At 26.8% G+C, this 15607-nt stretch overlaps 5 protein-coding genes across 6 annotated transcripts; 4 read left to right on the top strand and 1 right to left on the bottom strand.

Moving 5' to 3' along the window:
* The first annotated feature begins 315 nt into the window (after positions 1 to 315).
* On the top strand, positions 316 to 3522 carry PTPMT1 (protein tyrosine phosphatase, mitochondrial 1). 2 transcript variants are annotated; one of them, XM_015330151.2, is made up of 6 exons: positions 316 to 391; positions 887 to 950; positions 2615 to 2757; positions 2834 to 2914; positions 3013 to 3246; positions 3323 to 3522. In XM_015330151.2, exons 2-6 carry the CDS (start codon positions 935 to 937, stop codon positions 3455 to 3457), a joined length of 609 nt encoding a protein of 202 aa, XP_015185637.1. In that variant the 5' UTR covers positions 316 to 391; positions 887 to 934; the 3' UTR covers positions 3458 to 3522. The 2 variants fall into 2 exon arrangements, with proteins under 2 accessions (XP_015185637.1, XP_089033071.1); XM_089176945.1 differs by lacking the exon at positions 316 to 391 and adding an exon at positions 658 to 733.
* Positions 935 to 2368, top strand: LOC107071278 (mitochondrial GTPase 1). Its single transcript, XM_015330150.2, has one exon. It carries the CDS (start codon positions 935 to 937, stop codon positions 1895 to 1897), a length of 963 nt encoding a protein of 320 aa, XP_015185636.1. The 3' UTR covers positions 1898 to 2368.
* Positions 3478 to 7607, bottom strand: AlaRS-m (alanine--tRNA ligase, mitochondrial). Its single transcript, XM_015330137.2, is given in 12 exon segments — positions 3478 to 3853; positions 3975 to 4158; positions 4228 to 4590; positions 4673 to 5068; positions 5174 to 5423; positions 5521 to 5852; positions 5928 to 6183; positions 6186 to 6247; positions 6320 to 6604; positions 6678 to 7018; positions 7110 to 7283; positions 7371 to 7607. Coding segments are annotated over 12 exon segments (3096 nt in total). The 5' UTR covers positions 7593 to 7607; the 3' UTR covers positions 3478 to 3622.
* A 1714-nt stretch (positions 7608 to 9321) lies between these two features.
* On the top strand, positions 9322 to 14270 carry LOC149031040 (uncharacterized). The gene is given in 4 exon segments (XM_089177031.1): positions 9322 to 9487; positions 9998 to 11416; positions 11419 to 13621; positions 14134 to 14270. Coding segments are annotated over 3 exon segments (1743 nt in total). The 3' UTR covers positions 11577 to 13621; positions 14134 to 14270.
* A 724-nt stretch (positions 14271 to 14994) lies between these two features.
* LOC107071265 (uncharacterized) lies at positions 14995 to 15598 on the top strand. The gene is made up of 3 exons (XM_015330101.2): positions 14995 to 15127; positions 15201 to 15365; positions 15460 to 15598. The coding sequence occupies exons 1-3, from the start codon at positions 15096 to 15098 to the stop codon at positions 15521 to 15523; spliced, it is 261 nt and encodes an 86-aa protein (XP_015185587.2). The 5' UTR covers positions 14995 to 15095; the 3' UTR covers positions 15524 to 15598.
* The last annotated feature ends 9 nt before the right edge of the window (positions 15599 to 15607 follow it).

The raw sequence follows: 15607 nt of genomic DNA, 5'->3' as shown, positions 1-15607 counted from the left end.
AAATAATCCCTATCGTATTTATAATAAATTACATGTTTTTTCTATGACATCATAAGTTTCTAATATCCAATTTTAATTGATTGATTTTATACGAAGATATAATAAATACAAGAATAAATAATTCATCAAAAGTGTTTTATCTAAAATAGTTTTAATATCACAAGAGAGGTTATCGACAGTGATAATTATAAGGCGTTTGTAGCTATACTGTTTATATTGACATATGAAAAAAAAATAATACAACGTTCAATAATTGAATATTAAATCGATTGTATATTCAATATTAATTCATAAGAATATATATATACTATATTTATTACATTGATAGATGTATATTTAATACCCGATAGAATATGAAATATAGGCACATGCTATGATACAGGTGGTAAAGGTGTGAACAAATTATTTAATATTTTGAGAAACATTGTTTAATAATATATTAAAATGTATGCTAGTTAAAATAATTATATTTTTATAGTTTTATTTATATACCATTTTTACATTCGTTTGTATTACGCTTAATTTATATCTCATAAATATCTGCATGTCATCTATATATACATATATATATATATATATATATATATATATATATATATATATATGTATAGATATTTATAAAAAATAGTCAAATTTTTCCTTAAAGTAGTTACTTAACAATAATCTATGTCATTTTTGTCTCACGTGTTTATTAAGTTTTTCTGTAATAATTTAAACAACATAACCTTAAAACGTATGTAAATATATGCATGATTTATCATTTATTATATTATATTGATACTATCTCGGCTTGTATATAATAAATAATAAATAATAAATATTTATGTTTTCAATTATAAAAATAACCATGCCTTGAATAATATTTTTTACAAATTTTACATTACAGGGTATTTTTCATAATACTGTCAGAAGATTATTAAGAAGTTGACCAAAAATGAAGGATATAGGAGGTACAGTAGCAACAACTTTTCGAGAAACATTTAAAATAGTTAATAAAGAAACATTACGATGGTTTCCTGGACATATGAATAAAGGTTTAAAGCAAATGGAACAGCGTTTGAAGAATGTCGATTGTATAATAGAAGTACATGATGCTAGAGTACCGATTTCAGGACGTCAAGCAGATTTTCGTCGTACTTTAACTGGTTTAAAACCACATATATTTGTATTGAATAAGATTGATTTGGCCGACTTAAAATATAAGAAGGAAATAGTATCTAATTTAGAGAACGAAGGATTGTCTAATATACTTTTTACTAATTTGAAAGACGGTACTTGTAAGGGAATGAAAAAAATACTACCTTTGGCAAAAAAATTAATATCAAATTCTGAACGATATAATAGAAGTAATGAAGAATCTTTTGCGATGATGATCATCGGTATACCTAATGTAGGAAAATCTTCTTTAATCAATCGTTTAAGAAATACTTATTTAAAAAAAGCAAAAGCTACACAAGAAGGACCTATAGCAGGAGTAACACGTTCTGTACTAACTCATATAAAAATATCTGAAAATCCAAATTTCTATTTATTGGACACTCCAGGCATTTTAGCACCTCACGTAAATAATGTAAATTGTGGTCTCAAATTAGCTTTGATTGGTTGCTTACAAGATCATTTGGTAGGGTATATAACGGTTGCTGATTTTCTTCTTTTTTCTTTAAATAAATATCAAAAATATGAGTATGTTGAAAAATTAGGTTTACCTAAGCCAAGTGATGATATCATTTACATTCTTACTTTTATAGCTGCTAAGCAAGGAAAAACATTGAAACTACGTTGTAATAATAAATACGTTGTTAAACCTGATTTGGAAACTGCTGCTCAAATTTTTATTGCTATGTTTAGAAAGGGAGAATTTGGTCCTATTTGTTTAGATGAGGATAAATTTATTTAATAAGAATTAATTAGTTGTAATTAAATAAAAAGTGTTATAAGTGAACATTTTTAAATCTGAAAGTAAGCAAGTTTTTTTTATTATTATACATGTACTAGTGGTTATATATAGCAGTACTCTATGTGTATTACTGGTGATAGTTTTAATCTTATACTATAAAAAATGATATAAATTAGAATAATAACCAGTTTTAATGTGGAAATGATATTACATTACCTATTACTTCTTTTATCACAGAATATATAATGGAAAAAAAGACAAAACCAACGTAATATAAAACAGTAATAGAAAAGTAACAATATTTATATTTATATATTTTTTTTTATTTATTTTTTTCCTTCTGGATGCATATTTCTAGAGTATATATTAATTTTTTTAAATACTTTATCACAAATAAATATCAAAATCGGCTATATGTAATAGATGTCCTCTTCTCCATTATATGTTTTAAAGTACTGTTACTTTCTCTTCTTGTAGTGGGGCGAAGTCTACTGATAATATTTGTGCACATTTACGAGCTACAATCGTGTTAAGTGTGATGCAGAAATCATTAATTTTATCAGTAAAATATTAATAATTTTTATCTTAAACATTCATTTTTAATATATAAAATAATAAACATAACAATTCTGTAATTTATTTTTATCAGTTTTAAGATACAACTAAAGTGCTCGTGCAACTGTTAAAATTCTTAACAAAATTTAAATTTGCTTATAGTTAAAATGTTCGCGAGAATGACATTTTACCCAACATTAGTATACAATATATTTATGGAGAAAGTAACGTCAAGAAATTGGTATGATAGAATTGACGAGACTGTTATTTTGGGTGCATTGCCTTTTCGAACTATGTCAAAGCAGGTATATCTATTTTTATTATTTTATTACTTATTTTCTACTTTTTACTTAAACAGATATTTTGTTCCAATGTTTACAGTTAGTTGAAAAAGAAAACTTGAAAGCGGTAGTTTCTATGAATGAGGATTATGAATTATTTTTACTATCTAATTCAGAAAAGGTACAAACTATCAATTCCGGTTAACCGGTTAATACAGATTTAACATATTTAACATATTTTTCTTTAATATTGCCTTTTCTTCTTGATATCGTTATTAGGAATGGAAGAAATATAATGTCGAATTTCTACAACTATCAACAACAGATATTTTTGAAGCACCTTGTCAGAAAAAGTTAAAAATGGGCGTAGACTTTATAAATTCATTTCAAAGCACGAATAAAAAATTGAATAATGATAATCATAATAATTGCAAAGAGCCAGGAACAGTTTATGTCCATTGCAAAGCAGGCAGAACACGTAGTGCAACACTCGTTGGATGTTATTTAATGATGGTTAGATGATATTATATAAAAAATATAAATTTATCCAAATGTAAATTGTTTCTTAACATAAAATATTCATCTTCAGAAACATGGTTGGATTCCTGAAGAAGCAGTGGATTATATGAAAAGTAAAAGGCGACATATATTACTTCACAGAGCCCAATGGCATTCATTAAGACTTTTTTATGAAACACACGTAAAAAATCAACAACAAAGGTAAAATGTAAATTACAAATAATATGCAAGGAGATAATTTAATAAAACATAGTATTCTCAAAATATAAATACAGAAATACTAATATTTTAATAATAAATTTATATTTCAATTTTGAAATCATTTGATATTTAAATTTATCTTACATAAAGTTTCCATTTTGATTTTTTATTAATTTTTTTCTGTAATTACTTTTTTGTCATCTATCAAGATAGATACATATTCAGTAGCTGCTATAATTGCAATTTCTATCAACTTCTTTGCACGTTGCTCAGATATATTTTTAAATTTTGCATTAGTTTTTAAAGAATTTTTATCCTTGTTTTCATTATATTTTTCATTAAGAACTTGAAAAATAACTTTCATCCATGTTTGAGCATTGAATTTATCGGATAGAAATTCCTAGAATAAATTAATCGAATGTGTATATAATTGTAAATGAAAATAAATCTAAACAATTATTTATTATCATAAAATACCAAAGTACTTTATACATAATTCAATATATAATTGATTTTTTTACCTGTGGTACACTGCAACTAGCTTTAATGACATTATTATCATATGATATCACAAGTATTGGTATATTAGGAAAAAAAGATAGTATATCCTGTAAGGAAAGATGTTTTGGTGTACACTGTAAATGATAAACAATAAAAGAATTTTTTTGTTTCATAGAATTTTTCACTTCTGCTACTATAGAAGACCTTAAAAAAGAAATAGAAAGATTAAACGAAATAAAAAGTAGTATGAATATTTATAACTTTGATATCTACCTTTCTGTTTCTATATTCTGTTTCAATGCTATTTCAACTAAATTTTGTAACTTAGCATTACATTCTTCTTTTGTAAGATAAGATAGTGGTAGGTCTATAGTATCAGTACTTTTTTGTAATTCTTTTTTTATTTCTTTAATTTGTAAGTTTAACTCATCGTTTTTAATATTTTTCGTACTAACTAAATTTTCTAGTCTTACAATTTGTTCTAATAAATTTTTACCAGCTAATTCAGCTGTTTTAGCTAATGGCCCAGTAGTGGCATGAATAGTGCAATTCAATGCACCTTTAGAACTATAATTTAAAATACAAAAGTGTTCCAAAGATCCTGTACTTTTCACGTGTGTTCCACAACATAATTCTCTAAAAAGATTAATATTCTATGTTAACGAGTGAATTAGTGGCAATGAAAATAATTCGAAATTCTATTCCAATCATAACTTACTTGGATTTTAATTCATTTGTATAGATATCGATTAATCTAATACCTGTATGTGGGTATATTTCACCTGGTATCATTGTAACATTATTTTCTGATAATAATTGCGACAAATTAATAATCCTACTTTCTACTAATGCATTGATTTTAATAACATTGTTAACAAGTTCTTCTATTTTTGCTAAATGTGTTAATGTCATTTTATCTCCAAACGAAGAAAACTGGAATTTTAATTTGTCTTTAGAAATTAATGAACTTCGTTGATAAACAACTGGGAATATAAACCTTAAAGCAGCATTTAATAAATGTGTTGCTGTATGATTCCTCATATGACTTGTTCGGACATTTGTATCTATACAAATTACACAATCATTCCAATCTTCTAATTCTGAATAAGTATTTCTATTGAAAATAAAATATATATATTCTATAATTAATAGATTATTCGTATAAAAGAGATAATTCATTTTCTATAAATTCAACAACAAAAAAAGTATAAATACATACACTAGATTATTTTTCACAAACTTGCCAGAGTGAATAACATAGTTATTAATTTTTTCAACTTTACTTATTTGAAATATCATATCTTTTAAATAAATAGAACCTATGTCTGACTGTTGGCCTCCCTCAAATGAGTAAAACATTGTTTTGTTTAATATTATGTCAATTTCATTTTTGTCATTTAATAGTATATTTGAATTCTTCTTACTGTTCGTCAAAGTTGTTTTTAATTCTTCCCCTAATATAATTTCACCTGAAATATGTAATGCCTAAATGTTATATTTATAATTAGTGATGTATTTCTAATTAATTTAAATTACAATTAATGTTATGTATATAAATGTTAATACCATTGACGAGCAATCCTATAACTTTACTTCTAAGTTTTGGAAATTCATAATCGTCATTTTTATATTTATAAACATATTTAAATGAATCATCCGTTTCTGGTATATTATTTTTAGTAAGTAACTGTAAATATTTTTCAATATTATAATAATTTTTAATTATTCCAACTTTAGATTTAAGCCTCGCTTTATCCATTTCTTTTTCAAAACCTTTTTTATCAATTTGGAGAGATTCCACTGCAGCCAATTCACTTATTGTTTCTATACTTAATCCATGAGTGTCAAATAATTTAAATAAGACATGTCCTGGTAAGATACCAGATGCATATATGGTTCTAAAATAAAAAATCACTACAAATAAAAAATGTAATACATTGTTATATTGTTTGATATTTATAAATAATGCTTACTTATCCTTTTTTAAAATAGATTGTAAATCTTTGTATCCATTGACAAGTCCTGATGCCATCCAATTAGTAATAGAAGCTAACTCTGGTCTAATTGCAACCATTTTTTTCCATTCTTTACCACTTGTTTTGCATAATCTTTCATACAAATTTTCTTCAAATTCTATTATCTTATGGGCCTGTTTAAGATTGTTTTGTAATTCTGGGTAAGCATCTCCAAGAATATCAGCAACAGTGTATGTAAGTTCATAAAGTAAACTCTTTTTTTAAATACATTTTCACTCATATCTATGCTCTTCCTTAATATTCTTCTCAATTTCTGACTAAACATATTAATTTACAAGATAAAATAAATCAAATTACATTGAATTTATATTATAAAAGATAATTCGTACTTTTTTTCTGGTATTACACCATCGCATAATGCAACTGTGATCATTCGTGCATGATCAGCTAATACTCTGTAAGCATAATCTATACCATTAGTATCATAAGCTCCAAAAGTGCCTTTATATTCAGGTGCATTCGTGTTGCAACGTATTGTCTCAAATAATGGTTGAAAAAGATCTGTATCATAACTCGATTTTTTTCCTTGTAGTAAAGTAACTAATCTTTCAAATCCCATTCCTGTGTCGATATGATGTTTTGATAATGGTTGAATAACACGATTATCTGTAAGTCTATAGTAAATTATATAAAAAGTAAAAAGACACAATAGAAATTAGTTTATAGAAGCGTACATAATATATGTACCTATTAAATTGAATAAAAACTATATTCCATAATTCGATAATATCTGGATGACCAGTATTCACTTTAAAACTTTGATTTTCCAATTGCTTTGTAATATCTACATGTATCTCTGTGCAAGGCCCACAGGGGCCTGATAGTCCCATCTCCCAAAAATTGTCTTTCATTCCAAATGGTAATATTCTGTTTTCTGGAATACCAAGGCTCAACCAAATATCTTTACATTGTGTATCGGGTTGTAATCCTAATTCTTTACAACCACCAAAGTAGGTAATATACAGAAATTCTTTTTTAATATTATATGGACCTGTTAATAAATCCAATGCGTAACGACAACTTTCTTCCTGTAAAAAGTTTAAACAAATTATGTATATATACATATTTTATAAGGCTTTAAGTTGTTTACATTAAGTAATTTAGAATAATTAAATGTACCTTAAAGTAATCTCCAAAAGACCAATTTCCTAACATTTCAAAGAATGTATGATGGTACGTATCATTACCAACAATATCTAAATCGCTGTGTTTTCCACCAACTCTAATACATTTTTGTGAATTGACAACTCTTGTTGAAGGTGGATCATAATATCCTAAGAAAATTCCTTTAAACTATAGAGATTTAATATTAAATGATAATTAACAAATTAATACATATAGTTTCAAAATATATATATATATATATAAAAATGGATATACTTGATTCATGCCAGCATTAACAAAAGCTGTTGAATGATCATTTAGTAAAGAAACTGGACTTGAATGAATAACATCGTGTTGTAATTCTTTGGTATAATAATCTACAAATTCTTTACGAATTACATTAGAACTTTTGTACATAGATTTTGTACAATGTGATCGTAATAACATGGGTACATTCATTTTACGCATGTTATAACAAAATAATTGTTATGTATTCATAAATCTTTAAATATATTTGTTAATAAATGAATTTTATGAATAAACAATTCACGGAGGATAGATACCAGGAGTCCGAACGGTATAGGATTTTTCACATTATTTATGTACACAATAATAAACCCAAATCATAGTTCTTTTTTTGCCACTGGCTGCGCAACTATTCATAACGTACCGATACTGTTATTATTATTACACGTAAATACGGACTGGTTAACTTGGCTCGTGAATGTAAAAATACATTAAATTAAATATAAAATATTAATTTATTTTTTTAGAATTATTTTTATTAAAAAATGGGAAAATGTTGTGCCGTTTATAGTTGCCTTAGTGCGATTTTTTATTAATTATGTTTTGTAGACAATTTTATTTGCTACAAAAAAGATCCAGTACTAAAATATTTTATCTCCCTTACTTTTCGAGATATATTAAAAAAACTATGATTACTCTCTTACCTGATACTTTTTATAAAGTTTAATCACTGAGACTTTTTTGATGACTGTTTAAAGTTAGAAGCTTGTAACTGAAAGAGGGCTGAGTTAAATATAGACGGGGATGAAAATAAATTTAAAAAATAAATTTTTTCTGACATTTTTATTTTTATTTTTAATAATTAAATAAGTACTAGAGGTTGTCACGTCCTAGTGACGACTAATTTCGAACTTTGCTACGCCAATTGTGCGAGTGTCCTATTTATAAGTGATTTACTAATTACTATTTAGCTATATTCGTACCTTGTAATATTTGTATTCTTAATTTTATTTTATAACCATTTTCATAAACGACCATCGATATTAGCATTCATTGATCACATGTAGGATTAGCAAAGATGTTTTTCTGTTAGGTAAAAGTATAAAAACTATTATCCTCTATTATTATGATATGAAGAAGTGAGAGTATTTATAGGATAGAATAAATACGTGTTCTCGTATATATACAAAAGAAAAGAGATGTTTCTAGAAAAAGTAGTAACGACCTTCTTATAAGTATAAATAAAATAAAATAAATCGAAAATATATAAATTACTTTGTAATTTACGTGTCCAATAGAGAAAACGATCTACAGTGAGATCTGTTATAACGAGACATGATCAAGTGGACGCGTACTTTGCGAAAATTCAAAGTCGATTTTCTCGAAAACAAAGCCTAAAACGAACAATTTTTATTCTATATTTTCGACTTATTTTTTTTATGTAGAATAACCCCCTTTTCGCTTGTACCACAACTTATTGATCACCCTGTATATTTCTAGAATAAGTAAAGAGGATTTTCTCACAAATAAATTTAATAGATATTTGTAGCATAAAGACGTTTTTTTTATAGGTAGAGCTGTAAGAAATGTTTTCGTTGTTGTGGTATGAAGAAATGGGAAAATGTATGAGTATGTTTGTATGTGTGTTTCTAACGTACGTGATTTTAAACACTTGGATCATGAAATCTGTTGCTACCCGTGATGATGCGAAGTAGGGATTTCAAACGACAGTGTAGTTTAAGGTGAAGTACGCGAAAAGGGAAAGAACAAGAAGCGGTATAGAGAGGGGGATTTAGTATATAAGCATGTAACTAATGAAAGCTCATCCCTTATATTCGTCTTTCCTGCAGTAAAATTATTTTTACCGGTCTTTAATTGATTTTGTAGATCAGCTGTATAAGTTTTTATATTAGTTAACTGTTCTTTTTTTTACCATTGACATTGTTTGAAAATTTACAAATTTTATTTATTAACATTAAATATGGCTAATCATCAAAGTCAATATAAGATAAATAATAATTTTGGAAACATTACAAATAATCGTGCTAAACGTGCTATAATATCAGAACTCAAACGTAAAGAACAGAGAATTGAGGACTTTTCCATAAAACGTGAAGTAGAAATTATTCCTATTGAAGAAACAGAAGGTAATTTGTTTAAGATTAACTTTTTGAATTGTATTACAGTTTGTTAAATGTATGTTTGTACGTCTTGCTAAAATTATCCAATAAAATAGGCAAAAATTTTTACTTTTATTGAATAATATATTTTCAAAAAAGGTAACTCAGTGTTAATAGATACTTTTTGAAAAAGAATTCATAATTGAGAAGATTTTAGACTATCCTAAGCTAATGACTGAGTTTTTAAATTATTAATATTCATAAATGTTCGTATTTGACTTATAATATAAATGAACAAGCGATAGAGATAGAGATGAGATTATATTATGGTGTGGATAATAAAATAGACCGTTATAAAGATTAATTGTATTATCTAATTTGTACAAAAAGATAAACTCTATGCATATACAAATTATACATTGTATTATATTACATTTTATTTTATAATTTTATAGTATTTCTTTTCTGTACTTACTAATTAATTAATTATATTTTTTATTTAGATCTTAAGGATAGCAGATACCGTAAGCTATTAAAATGAAGAAATATCTTTGTTGAATAAAAAGTCAGAATCATTAGATCAAGAATGTAATGAAAAAACTGATATAAATGATAAAATGCCTAGTACTAGCATAATTAACAATTCAATAGAAACATTAAAAAATAATCGTGAAATGACATTTGATTTTCTTGACAAAGAAGGAGAATTTCTTAGAAATAGTACTTTTTCCGATGATAGTAATCATTCAAAAATTATACTGTCGCCTGGCAATATTTCACTCATCATGACAGAAAAAGAAACACACGAAAATTCAAATAATAAAATTAAAACTTCTTTTTCAAAAAATATTTCTAAGGAAAAAGTTATAAACAAATCTCCTAAAAATATAAATAGCAATTCAAGTAAAGAAACACCTCCTTCAACAAAGGATAATGCTAATTTATGTAAGGATCCAGCACACTTTTCACCATACATAGTATCAAGTCGAGGTAAAAGTAATGCTAGAAAGGAACAACAATTACGTCGTGGTATTGGTTCTCCAGATAATAGTATTCCTACTAAAGAAACAGTTATGCAAACTCTTAACTTATCGATTGAAGATGAAGAACGTACTGCGCAATATTTTGCTTTCCTATTAAAAAAAGAAACAGACAAACTTAATGAACTTATCAATAAGTGGACAGATATTCAAAAAGAGGCACATATTACAGAAGATGCTCAATATCTAATTAATCAAGCTATAGGACAAACACGTTTGTTAATAAATAAAAAATTTGAAAGATTTCAAAGACTAGTATCTGATTGCGAGAGTGGTAAAGGAGAAATGTTAGTTACTTGTAGAGACTTGCAAGGATTCTGTGACATGATGTACATGGAAATTCAAAATTGTGATTTACGATTTGAAGCATTAGAAAAGCTTCGTTCTAGAGGCTGGGAAGAAGAACAAGAAGAAATTGTTGCCAAAGTTAAACTTAAAAGAAAAGTAGTGTCAAAGAAGAAAGTTGTGCCTAAGAAGAAAAGTTCAGTCCAAGCTTTTATCTTGGCTGCTAAGCAAAAGATGAAAAATAATATAAACAATCCCGAAATATTACAAGATGCGAATAAATCTTTAACTTCCGTAAATAATATTGATATAGAAAACAGGGATGATACCTTGATCAATGGTGATATTAAACATTTGAAATCTACAGACTCTAAAGGTAAGTTATCTGTAGTTGCTACAAATAGAAATTCTAGACAAAGTTTATTAAAAGAAACTCTTTTATCGGAAACATGTAAAGCTGTAAAAACTCCAATGACCATAATGAAAATAAGCCAAATGTACAAAACGCCAAAAATTCAATTAGACGATTCCATATCGTATATTAACTGTAAACAAACACCAAGTAAAAGCATTTTAAAACGTTCTGATGATTTTCCAATAAATAATATACATTTAACAAGATCCACGCAGAAGTTAACTTTAATAATCAAGTGGTCTTGAATGAGCTGTCTATTGATGAAGAAGCCGAAGATAGTTTAGCTGCTAGATTAGCTAGAATAGACAGTTACGATTTGAATAATGAATACGTAAATAATAACATGAAAATTGAAAGGAAACTTGAATTCGATTAATTTCTACTTCACGTTTTATGGAAAAGTCCTCAATTCTCTGTTCTTTACGTTTGAGTTCTGATATTATAGCACGTTTAGCACGATTATTTGTAATGTTTCCAAAATTATTATTTATCTTATATTGACTTTGATGATTAGCCATATTTAATGTTAATAAATAAAATTTGTAAATTTTCAAACAATGTCAATGGTAAAAAAAAGAACAGTTAACTAATATAAAAACTTATACAGCTGATCTACAAAATCAATTAAAGACCGGTAAAAATAATTTTACTGCAGGAAAGACGAATATAAGGGATGAGCTTTCATTAGTTACATGCTTATATACTAAATCCCCCTCTCTATACCGCTTCTTGTTCTTTCCCTTTTCGCGTACTTCACCTTAAACTACACTGTCGTTTGAAATCCCTACTTCGCATCATCACGGGTAGCAACAGATTTCATGATCCAAGTGTTTAAAATCACGTACGTTAGAAACACACATACAAACATACTCATACATTTTCCCATTTCTTCATACCACAACAACGAAAACATTTCTTACAGCTCTACCTATAAAAAAAACGTCTTTATGCTACAAATATCTATTAAATTTATTTGTGAGAAAATCCTCTTTACTTATTCTAGAAATATACAGGGTGATCAATAAGTTGTGGTACAAGCGAAAAGGGGGTTATTCTACATAAAAAAAATAAGTCGAAAATATAGAATAAAAATTGTTCGTTTTAGGCTTTGTTTTCGAGAAAATCGACTTTGAATTTTCGCAAAGTACGCGTCCACTTGATCATGTCTCGTTATAACAGATCTCACTGTAGATCGTTTTCTCTATTGGACACGTAAATTACAAAGTAATTTATATATTTTCGATTTATTTTATTTTATTTATACTTATAAGAAGGTCGTTACTACTTTTTCTAGAAACATCTCTTTTCTTTTGTATATATACGAGAACACGTATTTATTCTATCCTATAAATACTCTCACTTCTTCATATCATAATAATAGAGGATAATAGTTTTTATACTTTTACCTAACAGAAAAACATCTTTGCTAATCCTACATGTGATCAATGAATGCTAATATCGATGGTCGTTTATGAAAATGGTTATAAAATAAAATTAAGAATACAAATATTACAAGGTACGAATATAGCTAAATAGTAATTAGTAAATCACTTATAAATAGGACACTCGCACAATTGGCGTAGCAAAGTTCGAAATTAGTCGTCACTAGGACGTGACAACCTCTAGTACTTATTTAATTATTAAAAATAAAAATAAAAATGTCAGAAAAAAATTTATTTTTTAAATTTATTTTCATCCCCGTCTATATTTAACTCAGCCCTCTTTCAGTTACAAGCTTCTAACTTTAAACAGTCATCAAAAAAGTCTCAGTGATTAAACTTTATAAAAAGTATCAGGTAAGAGAGTAATCATAGTTTTTTTAATATATCTCGAAAAGTAAGGGAGATAAAATATTTTAGTACTGGACCTTTTTTGTAGCAAATAAAATTGTCTACAAAACATAATTAATAAAAAATCGCTTTATCTCGCTTACTTTTTGAGATATTTTCAAAAATGTAAGAAAAGGTGGGAATAGTTTTTAAATTTGTTTAATATATCTCGAAAAGTAAGGGAGATAAAATATTTTAGTACTGGACCTTTTTTGTAGCAAATAAAATTGTCTACAAAACATAATTAATAAAAAATCGCTTTATCTCGCTAACTTTTTGAGATATTTTCAAAAATCTATCATGCTGTCACAGATGCGCGCGAGACTCTCGAGCTATAGAGAATATAGAAGAAAAAGAGAATATATTTAAGAAAAAGTGTTTTATCGCGTTATACTGTTTTCATTGAGATGAAGCCAACAATAGATTATCTATCTCTCTTGCACGCATGTAAGCTAAGAGTTTGCGCATGCGTGCCATGGCGACCTATGTCACAATGAGTAAGAGCAGGATAGCTTCATTTTCTGTTTCTTTCTACAAAGGCGTAGGACTAAGGGAGTAATTATCTGTCTTTAAATTGGGATATTTCCTACAGGTAAATATCTATAAATATAAATCCAACACCAAAATTTCAAAAATAAATTTAAAATTCATATGAAAAAGAAATTTTTTTTAAATAACCCGTTTTAAGCGAAATATCGAGCAAAAACCGTTTTCACCCCTTGATTTTTAATAGAAGGGATAAAAAAAAATTTTTTTATTCCCTACGATTGTTCTTTGTAGTTTTTTAAACATAATTAAAAAAAAAAATTAAAAAAGTCCAATTTTTATATTTTTTATTGAATTTTCATTTTTTGAGTACTTTGAACCGTCGTAGGGGTGAAAGGGTGCGTTTTAGGGGAAAAATGGTCAAAAAGAGATAGGCCTAAAATTTTATGCTCTACAACTTTTATTTGAAACTTTTTTTGATATTTTCAACATATAATCCAAAAATCGTATTTTGGGGTAGTTTTTAATTTTTTTTATCCCTTTCCCGGTTGTTGATAACTTTTTTACTTTGCCCACAGTTTTGTACGCATTTTTCTGATAATTTCCATATTTTTTCAGCCGTATAGCTCAAAAACCCGATTTCAGAGCTATTTTGACTGGACTATAAAATTTGAAAGCTACCATATCAAATTCAACTTTAAAAACATCTATTTACAAGTATTCATAAGAACCAATAAGAACTTAGGTTATCAAATATATTAATGCAGTGGTTTTCAAACTTTTTCGATTCTCGACAGCCAGTCGAGCCTTAGTAAAACTAAGGTACACTTTGAGAACCACTGCATCTTTGAAATGATGTCATTACCGTAACCAACTTCAAAACAATTGCAGCATCATTCAGACGGTATTATTTTCTAACAGCATTATTTATCACATTATTGTAATTTGTTTAAATAATTTTAACAATAAAATACTATAAAATACGAAGCTATCAGTGGATATATAAAAGTCAAATATTTTCAAAATTTTGAGGTCAATATACAAATATATATTTTAAGGAATACTCCAAAAGGAAAAGTTGATTATTTTGTATTAAATATCTAGAAGTTTGAAATATATTACAATTTTACATTTGTAGGAATATAATGAATAATGAAAAAATGATTAATTGTAAAGATATTGATAAATCTTCTAATATCGTTGAAACATTAACAGCATCATCAATCTTACGTAAAAATAATGAACGATACTCAACTGATAAAAATATGTTTAAAGAAAAAGTAAGATACAAGTCTAGGAAATCAACTGAATATAAATACATTTCAAAATAGATATAATAATTTGTATATTTTTCCTATTATTTATATGATAAATTCATTAATTTGAATTCATTTTGTATCTTCCGGGATACTCAGGAAGTACATAGACGAGCGCACGAACGCGCTCAGGCGTATCTCGAAGAGAAACAAATTTTAAAACTTTTCAACTTTCTAATCGGTCATCTTCTCGTAGAGGAACCACCTGATCCAATTCAATACCTCGAAAAACTTCTTAAGGAATGTATATTGTACAGATCAGGCATGAAAAAGCCACCATTATTATTTCAAACAAGGTATATAAACGCATGTATTTACATTCATATTTTCCTTTATACCAAAGTTATTTCAAATTTTTAAACGACATAGGCATATTCGAAGTATATTTCGATCGCTTGGTCCAGACGATTGCAATACTATTTCTTTAGATAAATATACAACAGGTATGACCATATTAGGAATCTGTGATTACGAACCAAATCCTTTCGAGTGTATGCCTGGACACGTCGACTGGCATACATTTAAAAAAGAAGCGTTAGTATGACGATGAATTTGTTATTTTACATATTATAAAACGAAAGATAATGTTAATTGATTTAATTAATCAATTATTATCGTATATGTTTAGGAGGCGATGTTTGGATAAAGCTCTTGACGATATGATTGGCAAAGAAAGAAATGATTTATCGTAGAAAAAAATGCTTTTCATATTCTTTGCATCAACATAAAAAATTGTAATTCAAAAAGTTAGATTGAAACCCGCCAATTCAAACGTA

This window comes from Polistes dominula, unplaced genomic scaffold, assembly GCF_049000335.1.
Source record: "Polistes dominula isolate Pdom_NZ unplaced genomic scaffold, Pdom_raw_medaka contig_12, whole genome shotgun sequence".
Taxonomy (NCBI): Eukaryota; Metazoa; Arthropoda; class Insecta; order Hymenoptera; family Vespidae; genus Polistes; species Polistes dominula.
The sequence above is the reverse complement of the archived record's forward strand: the minus strand, read 5'-3'. Positions and strand labels throughout refer to the sequence as shown.

What these genes read in the sequence shown, in the direction of transcription:
- LOC107071278 (XM_015330150.2), top strand. Translation starts at nt 935, where the DNA reads ATGAAGGATATAGGAGGTACAGTAGCAACAACTTTTCGAGAAACATTT.
- PTPMT1 (XM_015330151.2), top strand. An exon ending in TTCGAACTATGTCAAAGCAG is followed by an intron (nt 2,758 to 2,833) that starts GTATATCTATTT and finishes CAATGTTTACAG; the next exon opens with TTAGTTGAAAAAGAAAACTT. An exon ending in TACTATCTAATTCAGAAAAG is followed by an intron (nt 2,915 to 3,012) that starts GTACAAACTATC and finishes TATCGTTATTAG; the next exon opens with GAATGGAAGAAATATAATGT.
- LOC107071265 (XM_015330101.2), top strand. Translation starts at nt 15,096, where the DNA reads ATGAAAAAGCCACCATTATTATTTCAAACAAG. An exon ending in CCATTATTATTTCAAACAAG is followed by an intron (nt 15,128 to 15,200) that starts GTATATAAACGC and finishes TAAACGACATAG; the next exon opens with GCATATTCGAAGTATATTTC. An exon ending in CATACATTTAAAAAAGAAGC is followed by an intron (nt 15,366 to 15,459) that starts GTTAGTATGACG and finishes GTATATGTTTAG; the next exon opens with GAGGCGATGTTTGGATAAAG.